Here is a 24,378-nt window from a genome sequence, read left to right as displayed (position 1 = left end):
CCATCCGAGTGTTTCCTAACCAGAAACCATGGATAAACCAGGAGATCCGCATTCTTCTGAGGACCTCATCCCGGGCATTCAATTTTGGTATCGCAGAGATACAAGGTCCAGATATGACCTTGATAAGGCCATCAAAAAGGGCTAACAGGGACTTTGCTTTAAGCTGGAGGATGAGGTGGATGTTCGGCAACTGTGGCTAGGCTTGAATGCCATCACTTCCTACAAGGCGAAATTAGGGGGCAGCTCAAGCGATTGCGATGCATCGCTCCCTGACGAGCTCAATGTTGGATCTTCTTCACGCTTTGATAGGGAGAACACTGATGTGCCTTCCAGAGCCCATATGGTATTACAGTCACCATCACAGATGCCGATGTTAGATAATCCTTTGGCAGGGTGAACCCTCTTAAAGCATCTGGATCTGATGGTATACCTGGTCGTGTTCTCAAAATCTGTGCAGACCAACTGGCTGGAGGTTTTGCAGACATCTTCAATCTCTCATTATTGAAGTTCCCACCTGCTTTAAGAGGGCATAAAAATACAGGTGCCCAAGAAGAGTAAGGTGACGTGCCTCAATGACTATTGATCGGTGGTACTAACGTCCGTGGTGATGAAGTGATTTGAGAGGTTGGTTATGGCGCATATCAACTCCCTTTAAGCTGTGCGCGTGTGCGCGCTCACACAAGTTTTGAAACCAGCGCACAAAGAAAATTTATGTGCGCACAAAAGGATTGCTGTGGATGTTGAAATTGGGGGGGGGGAAATCTCCGCTATAATATTTCTCCGCTCTAAATTCTCAGATTTTCAAAATCCGCAGCCCGATCTGGCACTGTGGACAGCTGCAGCTCGCTCTGGCATCAGGGAAATCATCAATTAGACCCTTTCACGGGCACCACATCCGTCCCCACCAGGGCCGCCCTCCTCAAAGATGGCGGCGCTGCTGGCAGGAACCCAGCGGTAAATGGATGGGACTGGACCTTGGCGCGGAAGTAGTGGGAGGTGGGGAGGGAGGGGAGAGGGGAAAGGGATAGAGAGGGGTGGAGAGGGAATGGGGAGAGGGGTGGCAGGGGCGAGGGGAGGACTTGTTACAATGTTAAAATAAAGAATAGTTTCATTTGAAAGCCGAAAGCATTCAAGTGCCTATGTCATAGACACTACAATGTTACCCGAAATGTAGTAATCAATAATTATACAATATATAATTTATATTTATTTGTAAAAATCTCATAATCATATTGACTTTATTGTACAATTTACGAAGATCAATTTCAAATTCTGTAGCTGGTTTATTATAGACAGTAGACAATAGGTGCAGGAGTAGGCCATTGGGCTCTTCGTGCCAGCACTGCCATTCAATGATTGATCATCCCCAATCAGTACCCCGTTCCTGCCTTCTCCCTATATCTTTAAGAGCCATATCTAGCTCTCTCTTGAAAGTATCCAGAGAACTGGCCTCCACCGCCCTCTGAGGCAGAGAATTCCACAGACTCACAACTCTCTGTGAGAAAAAGTGTTTCCCCGTCTCTGTTCTAAATAGCTTACCCCTTATTCTTAAACTGTGGCCCTTGGTTCTGGACTCCCCCAACATTGGGAACATGTTTCCTGCCTCTAGCCTCCTCCAAGTTTCCTGCCTCCAAACCCTTAATAATCTTATATGTTTCAATAAGATTCCCTCTCGTCCTTCTCAACTCCAGAGTATACAATCCCAGCCGCTCCATTCTCTCAGCATGTGACAGTCCCGCCATCCCGGGAATTCACCTTGTAAACCTACGCTGCACTCCCTCAATAGCAAGAATGTCCTTCTATTGAGCTTTTATTGAAAGAAACTTTGATTCACCATGTCAAATTTGAAGGATGCAAAGGTTGTGAAGCGCAAAAGAACTACAAGCTGGTTTAAAGTTGAATGGTTTAACAAAATAGTAAAAACTGCTACACCAAAGGCTCATGAGGTCCAGACTCAGGAACAGCTTCATCCCCAGAGCTATAGCTGCTCTGAACTGGCCCTGCTGAGTGCCCCCCACCCCCATGAACTGTCTCCCTCGGATGGTCACGTCGCACATCGACCCGGCACAGACATATTTGCTCTTTAGACTGTTTTGACTGTTTTACTGTTCTTTTTATAAATCATGTCTCTCGGTGTATCTAAACCTAAATTTTATTAGTTGTTTAAGTTATGACATCGGATGAAGGTGCATACCAAATCTCGTTGCACATATGTGCAATGACAATAAAATATATTATTATTATTATTATTATTATTATTATTATTATTATTAGAAATATAGAAACATAGAAAATAGGTGCAGGAGGAGGCCATTCGGCCCTTCGGGCCAGCTCCGCCATTCATTGTGATCATGGGTGATCATCCCCAATCAATAACCCGTGCCTGCCTTCTCCCCATATCCCTTGATTCCACTAGTCCCTAGAGCTCTATCTAACTCTCTCTTAAATCCATCCAGTGATTTGGCCTCCACTGCCCTCTGTGGCAGTGAATTCCACAAATTCACAACTCTCTGGGTGACAACGTTTTTTCTCACCTCAGTCTTAAATGGCCTCCCTTTTATTCTAAGACTGTGGCCTCTGGTTCTGGACTCGCCCAGCATTGGGAAAATTTTTGCTGCATCTAGCTTGTCCAGTCCTTTTATATTTTTATATGTTTCTATAAGATGCCTTCTCATCCTTCTAAACTCCAATGAATACAAGCCTAGTCTTTTCAATCTTTCCTTATATGACAGTCCCACCATCCCAGGGATCAATCTCGTGAACCTACACTGCACTGCCTCAATCACAATGATGTCCTTAAATTAGGAGACCAAAACTGTACAGAATACTCCAGATGTGGTCTTACCAGAACCCTCTACAACTGCAGAAGAACCTCTTTACTCCTATACTGAATTCCTCTTGTTATGAAGGCCAACATTCCATTAGCTTTCTTCACTGCCTGCTGTACCTGCAAACCAACTTTCAGTGACCGGTGTACAAGGGCACCCAGGTCTCGCTGCACCTCCCCCTTACCTAACCTAACCCCATTGAGATAATAATCTCCCCCCTTGTTTTTGCCGCCAAAGTGGATAACCTCACATTTATCTATATTATACTGCATCAGCCAAGCATCTGCGTACTCACTCAACCTGTCTAGGTCACCCTTGCTAGTGTTGCTCCGAATTCCCTCTTCCAAATCATTTATATATATGGTAAACAGTTGCGGCCCCAACACCGAGCCTTGCGACACTCCACTCGGCACTGCCTGCCATTCTGAAAAGGATCCGTCCACTCCTACTCTTTGCTTCCTGTCTGCTAACCAATTTTCTATCCATGTCAACACCGTACCCCAATACCATGTGCTCTAATTTTAGTCACCAGTCTACTTTCTGAAAGTCTAGATACACTACATCCACTGGCTCCCTTCAAGAATTCAGTGCGCACACACATTTGTGACAGCATAGAAAATTGCACAATAGGGGGGTTTCACGTAAGGTCATCAGGTCAAAGGCAAGGAGTAGCTCAATCCTTCTGGAGAACAAGGCAGCTTCCGGCATACATTAGTAACACACGAAACATGTACGTTCTTACCAGTTAGAAACCCATTAAATTATCAATTTTTGCGCTGTAAAATGTTGTGGAAATTGGGGTAACCGTGAGAGAAAACCGCCAAAATCACTGCTGCTCACTGACATGCGAAAGAGCAGCGTGCCGGCGGATTGAAGGTTAGTCCCGGCTCACGACCCTCCGGGGCTGGAGTCACCCTCCAGTCTGAACCCGAGCATCAAGGTGTAAGCGGCCGAAGGAGCCCCCCCGGACCCTGACCCACACACGGGGTGATTCACCCCCCCCCCCCCCCAATTCAACCACCCCCACACGGAGTGATTTCATTCCCCCTCCCTCCCGGGTGCCGGGCGTTTCAGCCGCCAAACACCGGCCGCGGGGACAGACGGCTCGGGGTCCGCGAGTGGAGCGTGGAGTTCGGATGCTGGGACAGAAGTTGGGCCCGCTGTACTGGCAGCCATAGTAAGTGCTTACCTGACGTTCACCGCTCGTACTCCAGAAGGTGTTGCGTGGCCTCGACTGCCATGCAACCTCCCTATACACGATATCTGCGCACACGAACTACTAAAAATTAGAGGGAACATTGATCACAATCTGTTCGAATTGGCAAAAACAACACTTCTTCCTCAATAACCATCAATACTGGAGCACCTCAAGGTTGTGTGCTCAGCCCCCTGCTCTATGCACTCTATACTCATGACTGTATAGCCGGATATTGCAAACTCCATCTTCAAGTTTGCCGAAGACACCATCGTTGTTGAGTGACCTACAGATTATGATGAGTCAGAGTATAGAAGTGAGATCGATCGACTGACCAAATGGTGGCCGCACAACAACCTGGCTCTCAATATCAGTAAGACCAAGGAACTGATTGTGGACTTTGGTGAGGACCCACAAACCTGTCTATATAAATGGGATGATGTTGGAGAGAGTGAATGGCTTCAAATTCCTGGCTGTGCATATTTATGAAGACCTTTCCTGGACCCAGCACTGATGCAATTATAACGAAAGCTCATCAACGCCTCTATTTCTTGAAGATTACAGAGATTCGGTATGTCAGAGAGGATTCCCTTGAACTTTTACAGGCGTACAGTAGAGAGCATACTGACTGGTTGCATCACGGCCTGGTTCAGCAACTTGAATGCCCAGGAGCGAAGAAGACTGCAAAAAGTTGTGAACACTGCCCAGTCCATCATGGGTTCTAACCTCCCCACCATCGAAGGGAGTTACAGGAGTCGCTGCCTCAAAGGCAGCCAGCATCATCAGACACCCATACCACCTAATTTCACGCCTGCCCTAAGGAAGAAGGTACAGGAGTCTGAAAACTGTAACGTCCAGGTTCAGGAACAGCTTCATCCCTACAGCCATTGGGCTATTAAACGCCACAACCTCAAATAGGCTCTGAACTACATAGACTATTATTGCACTATTGTTTTTTTGTGCGTGTGTGTGCTTTCTTTTTCTTGTTTATCATTGTTTACAGTATAGTATGTTTACATATTCTGTTGTGCTGCTGCAAGTAAGAATTTCATTGTTCTACCTAGAACATATGACAATAAGGCACTCTTGACTAGGGATGGTTGCTGTGCTGGGGCCCTGGCAGGGGCACCCTGGTGCAAATCCTTACTCGCCCTATTGTTCATTGCTTTGTGTGGCTGCCTAAGAAAGCTGGTGTTGGATGGGCCAGGGTGAGTAGCTTGGCTGCTCAGTGCTGATATATGGTGCTCGGGGCTTCATTCCTGTTGGTTGAAAACAGGCCATTGCTGGGCACTGGCAGAGCCTGCTAGTGGAGATATGTTTGGAAATATGGTGTGGAAACAGGCCCTTCAGCCCACTGAGTCCATGCTGACCAGCAATCCCCGTACACTATGATTCTAAGTGGCTTCTTCATATCATAAGAATTATGATTTGAGAACACACTTGTACTAGAAAGTGTTTAAGAAGGAACTGCAGATGCAGGAAAATCGAAGGTACACAAAAATGCTGGAGAAACTCAACGGGTGCAGCAGCATCTATGGAGCGATGGAAATAGGCAACGTTTCGGGCCGAAACCCTTCTTCAGACTGATGAGGGATGGGGGAGGGGGGGGGAGCGGGGAGAAGAAAGGAAAAAGGAGGAGGAGGAGCCCGAGGGCTGAGGGATGGGAGGAGACAGCAAGGGCTAACAAAATTGGGAGAATTCCATGTTCATGCCCCCAGATGCAGACTCCCCAAGCGGAATATGAGGTGCTGTTCCTCCAATTTCCGGTGTTGCTCGCTCTGGCCATGGAGGAGACCCAGGACAGAGAGGTCAGATACGGAATGGGAGGGGGAGTTGAAGTGCTGAGCCACCGGGAGGTCAGGTTGGTTATTGCGGACCGAGCGGAGGTGTTCGGCGAAACGATCGCCAAGCCTCCGCTTGGTCTCACTGATGTAGATCAGCTGACATCTAGAGCAGCGGATGCAATAGATGAGGTTGGAGGAGATGCAGGTGAACCTCTGTCGCACCTAGAACGACTGCTTGGGTCCTTGAATAGAGTCGAGGGGGGAGGTAAAGGGACAAGTGTTGCATCTCTTGCGGTTGCAAGGGAAAGTGCCCGGGGAGGGGGTGGTACGGGAGGGAAGGGAAGAATTGACAAGGGAGTTACGGAGGGAGCAGTCTTTGCGGAAGGCAGACATGGGGGGAGATGGGAAGATGTGGCGAGTGGTGGGGTCACGTTGGAGGTGGCGAAACTGACGGAGGATTACTTGTATGTGACGTCTGGTGGGGTGGAAGGTGAGGACTAGGGGGACTCTGCCCTTGTTGCGAGTGGGGGGATGGGGAGAGAGAGCAGTGTTGCGGGGTATGGAAGAGACCCTGGTGCGAGCCTCATCTATGGTGGATGAGGGGAACCCACGTTCCCTGAAGAATGAGGACATTTCAGATGCCCTGGTGTGGAACGCCTCATCCTGGGAGCAGATGCGGCGTAGACGGTGGAATTGGGAGTAGGGGATGGAGTCCTTACAGGAAGCAGGGTGGGAAGAAGTGTAGTCCAGATAGCCATGGGCGTCAGTAGGTTTATAGTGGAGAAAGTGCATTCTTTTAGACCTTTTAGTCTATAAAATTGTGAAAAAAGCATTAAGAAAGAATTTACTTGCACTTGTTTATCCAAGCTATTTAGTTGCATTTCTAGAATTCAAGCACCAATGTCATGACTTGAAAATCTTGGGGCCATCTCTGCTGTTGACCAGAATTTGTCAGTGTTTCTTCATTGGTATTACCAGTGGCTGGTGTATATGCATTCTAATTTCTGAGTTAAAGCTGGAGATGAAGAATATGATAGGGTGGTATACATTCTTGGTTTTGTGATTTTTAGGCACTTTATTACTTTAGAGATACAGTGTAGAAACAGTTCATTTGGCCCCCCGAGTCAGTGCTGACTGGCGATCACCCCATACACTATCACCATCCTACACATTGGGAAGAATTTACAGAAAGCCAATTTTCCTGCATGTCTTTGGAGTGCGGGAGGAAACCGGAGAAAACCCACGGGGTCTCAGGGAGAACATACAAGCTCCTTACAGACAGCACCCGTAGTCAGCATTAAACCCGGGTCTCTGGCGCTGTAAGGCAGCAACTCTACCGCTGTGCCACTGTGATGCCCTGTGCATGGGAGTGCTGTGACATTGATTCAGTTGATTAAATGTTGAACAGAACAAAGTGAAATCAATATTACTACTAAAATGTGCGGGGAATGAAATGTGACAAATGGTCAGGCTGCATGGGGGATGGAAGGGAATAATGTGCCAATACGAGGTCACAGAATGTCATTTGCAACATTGTTTTGGTCTTTTTGAATTTTGTTGTAGATCTGTAAACCTCCCTGTGTAGAGATGTAAAGTATTTCAGCAATGATGGGCTGAAATAACTGAACATGTTTGTGGATTTATTTGTGAGTTGTTATGCAAATAAGCATACACGATTACTGGAATAATATGATGGAGTGGGCCAACTTCTAATATTGCTGGAAGAAACACTTAGATTTTAATTTATTTGGCAACTGTTGGGAGGGAACATCTTGTTACGAGTTAAATTATGATTTATTTATAATATGGAATAGGTGGGATAAATTAAATTACTAAACTACAGTTAAGAATGTTATATTGTGGATGTTTCTGACATTGCAAAATTCTATTGACCATATTTGATGTTTGGTCATGATCAAATGTTGAATGTTTGTGCTAAATCAGGAAAGTGACGAGTGTCAAAACTGTATGGTAATTGAAATTGGCATATCAAACTAGGGCATATTGAATTTATTGAAGTGTACGATAATTATTGAAGTGTAATATCTGTTTCCTTGCATGTTCCTTGCTTGCACATGCATGCCATTCCATTCTAATGTCAGCTGGTATTGACCACCGTACAAGTCCTGCACTCTCCTGACTTGGCCATGAAATACTGACCTAATAGAACGATGTGAATATCTTCACTGGACAGTGCAGTGGTGTCTAGCCTCTTGCTTCTTGGGAACAATTACGATTGGCTAATAAATACAGTCTTACTTGTGTATTTGGAAAATTGGATAGTTATATGGATGGGAAAGGAATGGAGGGTTATGGTCTGAGCGCAGGTATATGGGACTAGGGGAGATTATGTGTTCGGCACGGACTAGAGGGGTCGAGATGGCCTGTTTCCGTGCTGTAATTGTTATATGGTTATATGGTTATATGGTATTATCTTAAAAATTAATCATGGAGAACTAGGAATCAGTCCCCATTGTATAGCCTGCATATTATATTGGAAAATAATTGTGACTGAATACTAAATAATAATACCGCTTTGTGATTCAAATAAACCCAGTAATATTACATGGTCTGTATGTTATTCAAGACCTTATGCTAAATGCTAAAGGTCTGTGGTTCAAAGATGATATATTTAAAATTAATATGAAAATATTTGTTCTGGAGTTCAACGACAGGTGAGCTATTAATGCTGGAGCTAAAAATATTACTGCCTACCTCTGGCACGTGCACATTTTGTGTATCGTGTGATTTATTTTGGACAGTTTAATGTTCTGGTTTTAAAATCAATCAGAAGAAAATCTATTTTAATTTTATTCCCTTTCACCTTATTTTTATTTTAGGCACCGGTGAAAGTGGCAAGAGCACGTTCATTAAGCAGATGAGAATCATTCATGGAGATGGTTACTCAGATGAAGACAGGAGAAACTTCACAAAACTTGTATTTCAGAACATATTTACTGCAATACAAGCCATGATCAAAGCCATGGACAATCTGCGTGTGCAGTACAAGATTGAGAAAAACATGGTAAGTTTCTTATGTGTTTGAAAATAACTTGTACGCTGGTTGAGATCAATTCAACATGGGATTCCTTCTCTCCATGTTACTAAGGGTTTCTCATGAGTTGACTTTGATATCTAGTAGGTCTCTCAAATTCTTTGAGATATGATAATAGTGAGTATATATAATTTTTTTTAATGTGTATTGGAATAGTTAATGTAATTCCATGAAACAATAACTTATCTTCTGCATGCTGAGTTGATAATGATCACTGTGCAGAACCGCAATACGGTTTAGCGCCAATAAAATCCTAATGTGGATTCCTCTATCAATCCCAACATTATCGTTTATTCCTTAATGATGACTGAATTGAATATCTTGCTTGGTCACTTAAGACTACCAGTTTAACAAAATCAAACACATTTATAGATTTGGGTCGCATTCAGAATGAGATAGGTTAGTATGGATGAATTCTGTCCCTCAAGGATATTTGTGCATCCAAAGAATTTTTGCAATGATCCAGTCATTGAAAATAGCATTTTATCTAGAATCGTGAATTTTAACTCCAACTTGTGCCTTAATAACCAGGGCTTTGAGTACTAGTCTAATTAAACAATTAAGCTACTGTTTTTTGCTGCTGGTAGATATGAAGATTCGAGATATGTTCTGCAGTTAAAAAATAGGAGATGTTAAAGTTTTTTATTAATGGGATTAGTGTAGATGAGCATCACGATGGTGAATCTGTGGAATTCATTGCCACAGAAGGCTGTGGAGGCCAAGTTGATGGATATTTTTAAGGCAGAGATAGATAGATTCTCGTTCAGTATGAGTGTCAGGGGTTTTGGGGTGAATGTAGGAGAATGGGATTAGGAGGAAGAGATAGATCAGCCATGATTGAATGGTGGAGTAGACTTGATGGGCCGAATGGCCTAATTCTGCTCCTATCACTTACCATGATCAGCATGGATGAGTGGGCTGGAGGGCCTATTTGTATGTTATATAACTTTATAAACCTATAGGTAGACACAAAGTGCTGGAGTAACTCAGCGGGACAGGCAGCATCTCTGGAGAGAAGGAATGGGTCAGGTCGAGACCCCTTCTCAGACTGACTATAATCTCAGAGCTGCCAAGTAGTACGGATATTCCATATTTTGTACGGAAATGCGATAAGAAACGGATGTACGGTTTTGCGTTGTTACATACGGATTTTTTTAAAGTCCGTATTTAACAACGCAAAATCGACCATAGATAATCGTAACAACGAGGTGCAGCGGGCAGGTGGAAGCGGCCGGGATCGGCCCGTCTTCCTGTTTCGTTGCCATGCCACTTGCCAATGGAGGGGTGGTGGCCAGGTGGGGTTGACTTGGGATCTTGCTGCTTGGAAAATGCAGGGATGTGGGGGGGGGGGGGGGGGTCATGCTGTACCTCTGGAGATTGTAACAGATAAATCTATTGGTGTTTTGGGTTTCAAGATCTGGATGATTGTTTTTGTGGGCGTTGGTCTGCCGCGGTTCTTGGGTTGGGGTCTCTCTGTCGTTCTTTCTCTCTCTCGCTCTCTCTCCCTCCCTCTCCCCTCTCTCTCTTTCCCCCATCCGTCGCTCTCCCTCTCACACCGTGTCTCTGTCTTTTGCTCTCTCCCTCCCTCCCTCTTGCGCGCTCTCTCTCCCACTCCCCATCTCGCTCCCTCTTTCACCTCGGCATTCCTGGAATCATTTCCCGTTTTGCGGGGACGGCTGCATCTGCAGTTCCTTCCGGTTGTGGGGGGGGGGTGGGAGAACCCTGGCCCAGGTCGGCTCCTGGTCCGTTCCCTCCGCGGGTGCCGCCTGGCCCGCTGAGTTCTTCCAGCACTCTGTGTTTTTTGTTTGGCTCTGGAGTTGAAGGTGGACACGGAGGGCTGGGGTGGCTCAGCGGGACGGGCGGTGGGTGGCGTTTTGGGTCGAGACCCTTCTTCAGCCAACCACAAGTACTGTCACCGACGAGAGCTCAGTTCAGTCTGAAGAAGGGTCTCGACCCGAAACGTCACCGTTTCCTTCTCCCCAAGTCGCTGCCTGTCCCGCTGAGTTGCTCCAGCTTCATGTCTATCTTCAATTTCAGAGTTTAAAAAAACTCTGTGGAGGGAATGGATTAGGAGTTGTTTCGGGCCAGGGTTCTTCTTCAATAGGAAGGAACTGCAGATCAGGCATGATATTCTTCTGAATTAAATCAGAATTCCGATTTTTTTTGTTTTCCTGCTTACAATCTTTTGTGCCCAATTATTTGGCAGCCGTCAACTGCTTTCTCTAAGGGGGTTGCGTCCAATCACCGACTAGCTTCCCTTAAAATACCCTTCCAATCAGCCGCACTTCTCCAAGGGCATTATGTCCAATCACATAATGCACTGGTCACTCTGCGACCAATCAGACGCAGCCTCCGAGGGGCGTTGCGACCTATCACTGACCAGCTTCCCTTACTGAAGCAGGCGATGGCTGCAGGCAACACAGAGAGAGAGAGAGAGAGAGAGAGAGAGAGATGCAAGAAAGCAGCTATGACCTATAATACACAATAAACTGCATTACAAATACACAATAAACAAGTTATGCATTCTTGTACTCTTTCATGGGTATGATCGCACATCATTTATTTTTTCCAGCAAAATGGCACTGCGTAGAAATACTGATTTCCTCAGCAAAATACTGATTTTCAGGTACTAGAATATTGAAATGCCCTGACATACTTGGCAGCTCTGTAATCTGGTTACCAAATCAATAATTGAGTTACAGAAAAACAATGCTTGACCATAAGGATTTGAGTTGCTCTTTTTTTTTTTTTCAATTCAATTCAACTTTAATGTCATTGCACAAATACTGAGTATGGGTACAACGAAATGCAGTTTTGCGTCAGTCCGTAGTAGTGCAATATAGAAAAAAAAAAAAAAAAAAGAGGATACAGAATAATAAAAAAATACAGAATAATTAAACAATGGGGACGGAGGGACCGGAGGAATCTATCGGCGGGACTCCGAGTTCAGCAATGCGACGGTATGATTGTAGAAGCTGTTCCTCATCCTACTGGTACGAGACCTGAGGCTCCTGTACCGCCTCCCTGATGGGAGGAGGGCAAACAGTCCATGGTTGGGGTGGGAGGGGTCTTTAATGATCTTCCCAGCTCGTTTCAGACACCGTTTTCGGTGGAGGGCATCCATGGCAGGGAGCGGGGCACCGATGATGTGCTGCGCGGTTTTCACCACCCGTTGTAGTGCCTTCCTGTCCGCAACAGTGCAGCTGCTGTACCATACCGTGAAGCAGGCGGTCAGGATGCTCTCGATGGTACACCTGTAGAAGTTGGTCAGGATCTGGGGGGACAGGTGGGCTTTCTTGAGCCTCCTCAGGAAGTAAAGGCGCTGCTGTGCCTTTTTGATCAGCTTGGAGGTGTTGAGGGACCAGGACAAATCCTCCGAGATGTGTACCCCGAGGAATTTGTAGCTGGAGACGCGCTCCACCTCAGTCCCGTTTATGTGGATGGGGGTATGTCTGCCCCCTCTGACCTTCCTGAAGTCGACAATAAGTTCCTTCGTCTTCTTGGAGTTGAGGACGAGGTTATTATTGGCACACCAGGTTGTCAGGTGCTGGACCTCCTCTCGGTAGGCTGACTCATCGTTGTCACTGATCAGTCCTACCACCGTGGTGTCGTCAGCAAACTTAATGATGGCGTTGGATCCGTACTTAGGGATGCAGTCGTGGGTGAAGAGGGAGTAGAGGAGAGGGCTGAGCACACAGCCCTGTGGCACGCCGGTGTTCAATGTTATAGTGGTGGAGGTGAGGTTGTTGACCCTAACAGACTGTGGTCTGTTGGTGAGGAAATCCAGTGTCCAGTTGCAGAGGGAGGTGGCGATGCCAAGCCTGCTGAGTTTGGTGATCAAGCTGGCGGGGATGACAGTGTTGAAAGCGGAGCTGAAATCAATGAACAGCAACCTGATGTAGGAGTTGTTGTTGTCCAGGTGGGTCAGGGCAGAGTGTAGGGCCGCCGATATGGCGTCCTCTGTAGACCTGTTGGCCCGGTAGGCAAACTGATGGGGGTCCAGTGTGGGGGGGAGGCTGGCTTTGAGGTGGCGTGGAAGTGGCGTGGTTTTGAAGGAATATCTAAAAATGACCTCTGTTTTTTTACTTGGACTTTGTTTAGGGTTGCTCATAGCAAGTAATGTTGCTGTCTCACAATTCCGGTGACCCAGCTTCATTTCTGTACCGAGTTTGTACATTCTCCCTGTGACGCTGTGTATTTTTCTCAGGTGCTAAAGTTTCCACCCACACCCACATGGGGAGTGGGAGTAGGAGGCAACCGTGGCTGACAAAAGAAGTTAGGGATAGAATAAAACTAAAAGAAAAGATGTATAACACAGCAAAGAGTAGCCGGAAGCCAGTGGATTGGGAAACTTTCATTGGACAACAGAAGGAAACGAAATCTAAGGGGGTAGAGGAACTGAAAGAAATTTTCATTAGGTGAGAAATAGTATTGGGTAGGCTAATGGGACTGATGGATGATAAATCCCCTAAGCCTGATGGTCTGCATCCTAGGGTCCTCAGGGAGGTGGCGCTAGAAAGTGGACACATTGGTGATCATTTTTCAATGTTCAATAGATTCAGGATCCGTTCCTGTGGATTGGAGGATAGGTAACGTTATCCCACTTTTCAAGAAAGGAGCGAGAGAGAAAACGGGGAATTACAGAACAGTTAGCCTGACTTCGGTGGTGGGAAAGATGCTGGAGTCAATTATTAAAGAGGTAATAATGGGGAATTTGGATAGCAGTAAAAGGATTAGTCCAAGTCAACATGGATTTATGAAAGGGAAATTATGCTTGACTAATCTTCTGGATTTTTTTGAGGATGTGACAAGTAAAATGGATGAAGGGGTGCCCGTGGATGTAGGGTATCAAAGCTTTCATAAAGCCTTTGATAAGGTCCCGCACGGGAGACTGGTGACTAAAATTAGAGCACATGGCTTTGGGGGTAGGGTGTTGACATTGATAGAAAATTGGTTGGCAGACCGGAAGCAAAGAGTAGGAGTGAACGGGTCCTTTTCAGAATGGCACGCAGTGGCAAGTGGAGTGCCTCAAGGCTCGGTGTTCAAATGTGATACAATACCTCAACACCAAATACCTCAATACCAAACACAATACCTCAAATGTGGCTTCACCAATGTCTTGTACAACTGTAACATAACATCCCGACTTTTATACTCAATACCCTGACTGATGAGGTCAATGTGCCAGAAGCTGCCTTGAACACCTTTTCTACCTGTGACACCATTTTCAAGGAATTATGTTCCTATACTCCTAGATCCATCTGCTCTGCAACACTCCCTAGGTGGATGATCTGGTATCCTACTTAAAGTCTTGGGGAACTGTAAGAGAAATCAGTTAAGTTGTGTAAGGGCTAGAAGCGCATATCTCATGAGGAGGAAAACTGCTGGCTAAACTGTATTAATTTGAAATTCTGGAGGTGTGTGTGGAAATCACATCCTGCAGGAGTGCTGTGGATTACTATGTGCTGCTGACTCGTGGTAGCATTGCTTTTCTTCAATTGGAATCTGGTTCTGGAATTCACGGAATGTTGGATTGGAGGTTCACTTGACTTGACTTGTAATCTGAAGGAGTGGATCAATGTTGAGAGCAGGAGCCTTATGCCAATTCATTGGGTTCTGGCTGAGAAGGCGGGTAGCAGTTCGGAAATGTTTACAATTCTCACAGCCTCGTAGAAGTTTAGCTGTTTCTGCAGGATAAAAGGATAGGGCATGGCCAAATGGGACTGCCTTGAATGGGGCATATTTGTTTGGTGACATGGTTGAGTTGGGCCAAAGGTGCTGTATGATTCTGACAGATGAGATTAACAAGTGTGTTATATTTGGCAGTTTGAATATTTTCTATGGTAACTGATACCTTTATGAGAATGTGAAGGATTATGTGAGATGAGAGGGGATTTGCACCATTTCCTCTGGCTCTTCATGGATGTGGCAGTTTCTTTTTTTGTCACAAAGACTTCTATCTTCTACCTCAGCTTACATAGTAATACTTCAAACTCTGAATTGTATTTCACACACAAGCACTACTTCTGAGGGCAGCAACTAATATACGCAGAACAGACAGTAATTCAAACGGGCCACTTTCACAAATAGCAGTGGCTAAATACTTAAAGGATGGTCCTTATCTCATACATGAAACATAAACCATACATTTGTAATACAGGATGGAAATTAATGCATGTTATATTTTGATTTTGAGATCTTGATTCACAATTGATGTCTTGAAATTGTTCAATGGATTTTCAACTTCGGAACTTTTCGTTTTGTCAAATTATTCACAATGATGTTAGCTGCAGCGATCTAGTTAGTATAAATATTTCAGTTACAGTTCCACCACCAATCTTCTGGCACCCTTGGTTCCAGAGCCTTGCCAAAATATCTGCTTTGTGGCACTGACAGGTCATATAATAATGGTACAACAATGCATTTCTGACCCACTAATTATACCCCTCCCGCATCTCTAAAGTACCATGGACTGCAAGAAACTTAAATAAAACAAATATTATATGTGAATTAATTTTACTGCAAAACTTGTATTTCTTGCATGGGCTCTGGTTGGCGAGTTGCCCTCTGATGCCCCGATGAGGGGGGGGCTGAAAGACTGGTCGGCAAAGTCTGCCTCGGATTTCGGCTACGGGAACGGATCCTCCGGCTTCAGCCGGGCTAGTGTTCCAGAGCCCCATCCACAGGGACCAAATTCACCCTGCTGATCGGCTGTGGAATTCCCAATGAGGTCAAGATGGCCGTCTCACCCGTTCATGGCGACACATTTTTGGGGTGACTTCAGGGCAGGGAATTTCAAGCGCGCTCTCTTAATTTGGTCTTGATTAAACGAGGTGCCAGACCAGTAATTATTAGAAAATTCGTAGTGGGTTAATAATAAATAGCACTCAGTTTCCCAGCACTCTACCACCTCTACATTGTCAGATTAGTTGTATAATTACCTATCTTGATAGGAGATAATTTCCTTCAAGCTAAACTTGGAATGGAAATTTATCAGCAGTAAAAACTGCTTAAAGCGCATCTTGCACGTATCGAAGTCATGCAGCACAGAAATATGTTCTATGGACTACCATGGCCATGCCAACCCTCAACTTTTGTATTCGGTTTGTGAAATTCTTTTTTCAATGGGATCACATTTTGCAAATATAAAATTGCATAAACTGTTGAATTAGAAGATGAATTTCCATATTGTTGTCATTAACTCCCGTCACAAACTCTCTGTCCTTAAGGGGCTGTCCCACCTGGGCGACTCGTCTTCATCCGCGAGTTAAGAAGAGTGTCTTCGACCTTCAAGCTCGCGGGCACTCGCCTGGAAAGCCTCGAGCAGGATGGACCGCGTTGAAACCGCGAGCTGGATCGAGCACACACACACATACACACACACACACACACACACACACACACACACACACACACACACACACACACACACACACACACACACACACACACACACACACACACACACACACACACACACACCACACACACACACACCACACACACCACACACACACAAGCGAAGGAGAAGGTCAGCGAAGGAGATTGCCTACGGCTGCCCTCGACTGCCTGTAACTAAATAGCGACCCACTCCATTCCACGAGTATTCAGGAACTTCCCTCGAGCATGAAGGTGAGTTCCAGTGACCTCATAGAACCTCCTAGGACCACGTGTCGACCATGCTGTGGGTTTGAATGTCGATGACACTCTTCTAAACTTGCAGATTAGGTCGCCCAAGTGGGACAGCCCCTTTAGAAACTGTGCCAATCTTCTCAATAACACTGCCAATCCTACCAATGTCTCACATGGAACTGATTATTTTGGAATCATGGGGACTATTCACACTAATAACTTTAATGTAAGCTAAATAATTGTATTTTTTTCCACAATATTCTTCATAATATCAGGAGCAAGTATGGCAATAGATTTGTTTTGTGGTATCTTTGTTTTAGTTGCTCCAGCAGCTATAGCAAAATTGTTTCTTGGCATATTTTAGGTGTAACCTCTGATATAACTACCCTTTAGGATTGCAACTTATGCAAATTGACTATGGTGAGAATTGTCCATGTGCTGCTGTCTTCTTATCAGAGTCTTGGGCTAATAGAAACCATCTGCCCTCCTGTAAATATGAACTGTTACAGTTACCTTAACAACATGCAAATGTTATCAGATGCAAATAATATCATCTGATCAATTTCTTAGTCCCTATTGAAAACTGATTCTTACAAATTTGTGTGTTAATATCTGGATCCAGATATGCAGAAATGTTGGTCTTTTTAATGTGAGCGGCAAATTTCGAAGGCAGGGAGGGTTAGTGTATGTCTATAGTTAGAATATTTTACAATACTTCATCATTCTTTCTCCAAAAGTTGCAAATCTTTCCTGCGAACTGAACAAAATAAAAACAGAAAATTTTGGAAGTATCTAAAGGTCAGCTAGCATCTATGGAGAGAATAACAGAGATAATCTTTCAAGTGGTGACATTTCACATGATTAACAAAGTAACTAAACTATGCACAGAAAACACCCGCACACAGCCAATGTGAGGAATGACCGTCAATATTTGTGTCTTCTTGAAATAAAAAAAACACAGCTGATAATCTGAACCCTGCATCGTGTCCATGGATCTTTTGTGATTATATTACTTGGAGAACATTTATTCTACTTGCCTCTAAATAGGTGTTGTCTGTCCTGCTGAATATGTCCAGAATTATTTTATTTTGCAATGCCAGTGTCTACAACTGTTTTGTTTTTTTGGAAAAAAACATTTTATTTTACTCTTAGGTTAGATTGGCAACTACTTTTGCATAATTTAAAAGTATCAGTGTTGCATCAGCAGTGAATTGAATTATGTATTTTCATTATTTATTTATTTAATATATATATATATTTATTTGAAACAATATACAGTTGTATAAACCATGGCATATAACATAATACATTTTGTGTACAACTTCTTGTTTTAAATTTAAGAATAGAGAAATAACAGAAGCAAGAAAAAAAGAGAAAAGAAAAGATTAAGGAAAGTAGTGATGTGTAAGCCCCAGGAGTTAACAATTGATAGTTTGTGGAAGGATAGAGAGAGAGAACCCATAAAGATGTAGAAAAAAAGAGAAAACAAGAAAGGAAAAATAGAAAAAAAACAGAACAGAAAAGAAAAGGAATATACCTACTTCATATCTTTCCACACCCCTCACGCAGTTCTGAAACGGTTAATTTCCAGAGTTATGTTGCACCAGATTATACTTGTAATAAATCGATGAAAGGAGACCATATCTTTAAGAATTGTTCTGATTTCCCTGCTAGGACGAATCTCATATCTTCGAGATGTAACGTTTCAGACATGCTTGTGATCCACATTTTAAGCGTTGGGGCGGGTGCATTTTTCCAAAATTTGGTTTAAAATATTTTTTAAAGTTCCATTGGTCTGATGGATGTTTATGTGGTGGTTAAATGACCAAAAGTGCATTTGGAAATTAACCCTCCATCTTTACTTATTGTGGTCGGCATGTGACTACTCTCCCAGAACTTTGTGATTGATGCGACTCGACCCGAAACGTCACCAATTCCTTCTTTCCAGAGATGCTGCCTGTCCTGTTGAGTTACTCCAGCTTTTTGTGTCTATCTTTGGTTTAAACCAGCATCTGCAGTTCCTTCTTACTCATTGTGATTCATTGCTTGGAGTTGCCTACCTAATCACTCATTTTGAGAAAGAACCATCAGTGTTTAGGAATTGAAGGTATGCAATAATTTCAGACCCTGCTAACAGGATTTGAATCCACAAATTTAAAGCCAACTATTTGTCCGGCTTCTTAGAATAAATAGTAACGTACTATTTTGTAAGGAGTATTATGTCTTTTCAAGAGATACCTGTTCATTTAGCATCTCCAGTTTTCTTTCCATTTATTTGTCCTGCTGCTGAATCTACCTTGTCATCACACTTTCGTCATCACGTGGCTCCGCGCGCAGCAGCCTCGCCAGCGGTCTGTCCGTCCTTTCACTCTTTTTGTTATTTTTAGTCTGTTTAAAAGTATGTTTTTGGAGGTTTCTTAGTCTTTTTATGTGGGGGAGGGGAAGGGGGAAAATGTTTCCGAGTCACTATCTGGTCGAGGATGAGTCTTTTCTCCGAGTCGCATCTTCGCCCCCCCACCCTCGCGGCCTACCATTTGGATTGGCGCGGCCTTTCCTGCCGGAGACCGGCCAGAGCTTCAGCGGCGGCGCAGCACTGAGCGGGCAATGCCTTGTGGAGCTCCAGAATGTTGGGCCAGCTGACTTGAACATCATGGAGCTGTGGATTGTGGAGCTTCCAACAGCGGCGGCGCTGACTGTAACATCGCGGAGTCCTGGGATCCTCTGCCGAGGGTCGCCAGTGTCGGAACTTCGTCCAGCTCGGCCTGTGGACTTTGGGAGCTGCGGTCTCCGGTAGGAAGCGGCCGATTCGGAAACTCCAAGCTGCTGAGAGTCGTTCTGACGCCAGAGTTCCATCATCCCGGCGAGAGGGCCTGAAACATCGGGCCGTCCATAGCGACGACTGCAGAGGGCTCACAGGCCCCTACCACGGTGAACGATGAGGAAGATGCCTGAACTTTATTGCCTTTCCCCACAGTGGAAATGTTGATTCCGCTGTGGGGGGGTGTTTATGTTAAACTCTATCATGTATTGTGTTTGTATTCATATGGCTGTATGGTAACTCAAATCTCACTGTACCAATTGGTGCATGTGAATTTGAACTTGAGCATTGTTTCCTTTCAAGTACTCTGGGTTCAGTATTGCTAGGTTGATCATTTTACCATTGTCTCAATACAACATACTATCTTAGAAAAACCATGAGGGTCAAACATCCATCTCCTCTCTTCAACCCACTAACTTGAAATTCAATAAATACAGTTGTTCAAAATGAATCAAGTACAAATTTTCTGCCCAATATTAAACCAAAATAAAAAACAATCTCATTACAACATCAATAATAAGTAAATTAAAAATATTACTTATGTTGAACGAGTTACTGTTCTTTAGAAGGGCCTGCTTTCCAATTGTTGTGCTCTCTGCCGTGCAATGCTTCCTGTATTATTCTTCTGAAGTGATGTTTTGCAATGTCTGCCTGTCTGTCTGTTAACAATATATCATGTAAGGCTGAGCAGTCATGGTCAAAATTTATACATGCAAAGAAAATGGCCTTCATTGTCAAGATCATGAGCTGGTACTTTATGAGTGACTAGACTCTTTTTCATTATTAAGCAAACTATTCAAGAAGGGCTGTGCTGCCAGATAGACAGAAAATGAACTCAGTTTCCTTTGTCTGCAGTTCTCCATAATCGAGACGTGCCGCCCAATTTTTTTCAAAGCATCTGTCTAATGCCTATTCTCAACGTCCAGTTTCCCATGTAATTTTTTATTTATTTAAGTATTCGGGATGTATGAAAGTAATTAAAATTCTCGCTCTTTGAAACTGAATTATTCTGAAGAGAATATGTCTTCAGATTGTTTAACTTCACCCCACCACGAGCTTCCACTTTTTGGTTCACAGGGAGGTCATAAATATTTCTTGAAATGGTTGGTAGAAGAGGAAATAAGTTTGTTTTTACTTTGTATTAATTTGTAACTGCGGTGTGTATGTGTTTAAGGTGAGGAATAAATTTGGTTATACCGGATCACAGAGAGAATAGTTTTGTAAGTAGGTGATCCTGTATAACCAATTTGATGGAAGCTTTTGAAGAGGTAAAAGATTATATTGATGTGGTCTGATGTAGGTAGTTTTAATAAAGCATTTGACAAGAAACCACATGGGAGATTGGCCCAGAAGGTTGGGGCCTATGGGATCTGAGGCGAGTTGGCAAATTGGATCCAGGATAGGTTGTATTGGTTGTAGGAGATAGTGAATGGTACTGGAGTTTTTTTGTGTGATTTGGAAGCCTGTGACTAGTGTTGCACCATAGTGATTGATGCGATGTGAATCTGTGGAATTCGCTGCCTCAGGTGGAGGCCGGTACTCTGGATACTTTCAAGAGAGAGCTAGACAGGGCTCTTAAAGATAGCGGAGTCAGGGGATATGGGGAGAAGGCAGGAATGGGGTACTGATTGGGGATGATCAACCATGATCACATTGAATAGCCGTGCTGGCTCAAAGGGGCGAATGGCCTACTCCTGCACCTATTGTCTATTGTCTTGATGCTGAGACCTCTTCTATTAGTAATATACATTAAAAGACCAAGATGTATAATTAGTAAGATGACATATGAAAATTGATGGTGTTGATAGGAAAGTGGATTGTTGGAGACTGTAGGTGATATCGATCTGTTGGTAAAATGAACAGAGCAATGGCTGATGGAATTTCATCCTGATCAGAGTGAGGCAGACGAATAAAAGTAAAACATAAGGGTTGGGCCTCTGGGAGTATAGAAATCTCGATGTAAAAGTCCAAGCATGCCTAAGATGGCAACATGGGCAGGTAAGGAAACGGAAACTTCCTTAATGTGCATCGAATCTAAGAGCAGAGGGTCACAATACAATGTTGTAAACATTTGTTTGGATCACGGCGGGAGTACGCGTTACAGTTTTAATGTTTGCCACATGTAAGAACATCATTCCAATGGGATGGTGCAGAGGAGATTCACCAAGATGTTGTCTGGGATTGCGTATTTCACTTATGAAGAAATACTGGAAAGACTTTGTTTGTCTTCCTTGATGTTATACAAAATCATGAGGGGTGTAGATAGGATTGATAGGAAGAAATTATTCTTGGTAGCAGAGGTATATAAAACTAAGGACATAGATTTATGTAAGAGGTAAGAGGTTTAGAGGGATCTGATGAAGACCTTTTTATCCAGATGGTGTTTGGAAACTGAAATGTACCACCTAAGGGTGGTAGAGGTATGTAATCTCAATATTTAACAAGTTTCTCAATCAGCACAGCCAAGGGATACAAAGTTTATGGACCTATGTTTGTAAATGGGATTACATAGAAACATAGAAAATAGGTGCAGGAGTAGGTCATTCGGCCCTTCGAGCCAGCACCGCCATTCAATATGATCATGGCTGATCATCCACAATCAGTATCCCATTCCTGCCTTCTCCCCATATCCCTTGATTCCGCTAGCCCTAAGAGGTCTATCTTTTGAATGCATCCAGTGAATCGCCCTCCACTGCCTTCTGAGGCAGAGAATTCCACAAATTCGCAACCCTCTGGGTGAAAAGTTTTTTCTCATCTAAACGGCCTACCCCTTTTTTTAAAACTGTGGCCCCTGGTTCTGGACTCTCCCAACATCGGGAACATGTTTCCTGCATCTAGCTTATCCAATCCCTTAATAATTTTATATGTTTCTGTAAGATATCCTCTCATCCTTCTAAATTCGTATGACAGTCCCGCCATCCCGGGAATTAACCTCATGAACCTACGCTGCACTTCCTCAATAAGAAGAATGTCCTTCCTCAAATTAGGAGACCAAAAGTGCCCATAATACTCCAGATGTGGTCTCACTAGGGCCCTGTACAACTTTGCTCCTGTGCTCAAATCCTCTCGTTATGAAGGCCAACATTAGCTTTCTTCACTGCCTGCTGTACCTGCATGCTTACTTTCAGTGACTGATGTAGAAGGACACCCAGGTCTCGTTGCACTTCCCCTTTTCCTAATCTTTCACCATTCAGATAATAATCTGCCTTCTTTTGCCACCTATGTGGATAGCCTCACATTTATCCACATTACACTGCATCTGTCATGCATCTGCCCACTCACCCAACCTATTTAAGTCACCCAGCATCCTCATAGCATCCTCTTCACAGTTCACCCTGCCACCCAGCTTTATGTCATCTGCAAATTTGCTAATGTTACTGTAAAGGAGTCCAGTCTGACACACTGTAACTTTACTGAGTCTTTAATAAAGGCACATGTCAAACACGTCCCAGTACTGACTGCATCTAGTCTTCAGGCATACTGGAACCAAGGGAGGAGCAAGGGGAAGATATCACAGTTATACTGAGATGACTGGGCATGGTTAGTGGTATTGAGGTAGCTACATTATAGGTTGCATGCATAAACCATCTACATCCTTTCCCTTAGAAATCTAAAATTGAAGTTATAACAGTGGCAGTGTGATTATACAACACATGCAAATTTAAACGAAATCACCGTAGCGGACAGGAGGTTTGACAACCCGACCCGAGCGTGTGCGTATAGCACCATCACCCTCCCCACCAGAAAGAAGAGGAGGCGGAGCAGTAGCAGCCGGGAAGGAGAAAGTCGGCGGAGACCCAACCGGGAATGCGGAAGGTGACTCAATCGGCACAGGTGATCCAGGAGGCGGAGACGGGGGAGAAGGAGGAGAAGGAGAACGAGCAGGGGAGGAGATGATCTGCCCGAAAGCAGGAAGCGCAGAGGGAGGAGAACGCGGCAAGCATGCAGGGAGCTGTGGGGTAATTAGTAATGACAGGCTCGAAACGCAACGGAGGAGCGTAGGGATCCGCAGGAGGAGGCAGAGGCTCGTTAACGGCCAACAGGTGCTGGCGGCTCTGGCGGTAGACAGTTCCATCAAAGTCCACCAGGTAAGATCTCTGGGAATCGTCCACTCCAACAACGGTTGCGAGTCGGGAGAATCCGGTGGCTGTCTGCATGCGGACGACCTGGCCAGGCAGTAGTGGTGAGAGCGGGCGGCAGGACTTGTCGTGAGAGCGGCGCTGTACCTCATGCTTGTGAGCAATCCGTTGCTGGACGGCGGCAGGCTGGAGGACCTTGGGCACCAGGGATTGTTGGGCGATCGGCATCGGTGGGCGAAGCACGCGGGACATCAGACGCTGGGCAGGGGATCGCATGGTAGGGTCCCGTGAGATGTTGCGAAGGTTTAGTAGACCCAGGTAGAAGTCACCATTGGTGAGACGAGACTGCTCGAGCAAATTCTTGGCACTGCGGACAGCTCGCTCGGCCAGGCCGTTGCTCTGCAGGTATTCGGGGCTGCTGGTATAGTGAGTGAAGTTCCACTTCACAGCGAAAGCCTGGAATTCTGCACTGGTGAACTGACGGCCGTTGTCGGTCTGCAAGCGGACCGGGGACCCAAAGGTAGCAAAGTGTCTGCGCAGCTTACTGATAACCATTTCAGAGGTGATAGCAGGGAGAAGATCCACTTCGAACCAGTTGGAGTATGAATCAACCAACACCAGGTAGTGCTTGCCTCGCCATTCGAATATGTCAGCAGCCAGCGAGGTCCAGGGCATGGCAGGCGCAGGCTGCTGCAGAAGTGGCTGGCGCTGCTGATGTGGGGCAAGAGTGTTGCAATCAGGACAGGAGGCTACTCGGGCTTTAATGTACTTGGCCATGCCGGGCCAATAGTATTGTTCTTGGGCATGTGAGACGGTGGCATCGGCTCCGGGATGCCCCATGTGGGCAGCGTTGTAGTACAAGTCGTATAGGGAGGCAGCGACGACCACCTTGTGACCCTTGATGATGATGCCGTCCCGGAGCACAAGCTCGTCGCGGACCAGAAAGAAGGGGTGGGCGCCCGCAGGCAGTGAGGTGCGTCTGCTGGG

At 44.9% G+C, this 24,378-nt stretch overlaps 1 protein-coding gene across 1 annotated transcript in view; it reads left to right on the top strand.

Moving 5' to 3' along the window:
* Window positions 1–24,378, top strand: part of LOC116970914 (guanine nucleotide-binding protein subunit alpha-14) — a 166,379-nt gene that overhangs the window by 67,204 nt on the left and 74,797 nt on the right. Inside the window, exon 2 of the mRNA XM_033017585.1 lies at window positions 8,648–8,832. Coding sequence (XP_032873476.1) covers window positions 8,648–8,832 — 185 coding nt within the window. The remainder of the gene's footprint in view (window positions 1–8,647; window positions 8,833–24,378) is intronic.

This window comes from Amblyraja radiata, chromosome 3, assembly GCF_010909765.2.
Source record: "Amblyraja radiata isolate CabotCenter1 chromosome 3, sAmbRad1.1.pri, whole genome shotgun sequence".
NCBI classification, from domain to species: domain Eukaryota; kingdom Metazoa; phylum Chordata; class Chondrichthyes; order Rajiformes; family Rajidae; genus Amblyraja; species Amblyraja radiata.
Note: the sequence above shows the minus strand (reverse complement) of the source record. Positions and strands in the feature narration are given on the sequence as shown.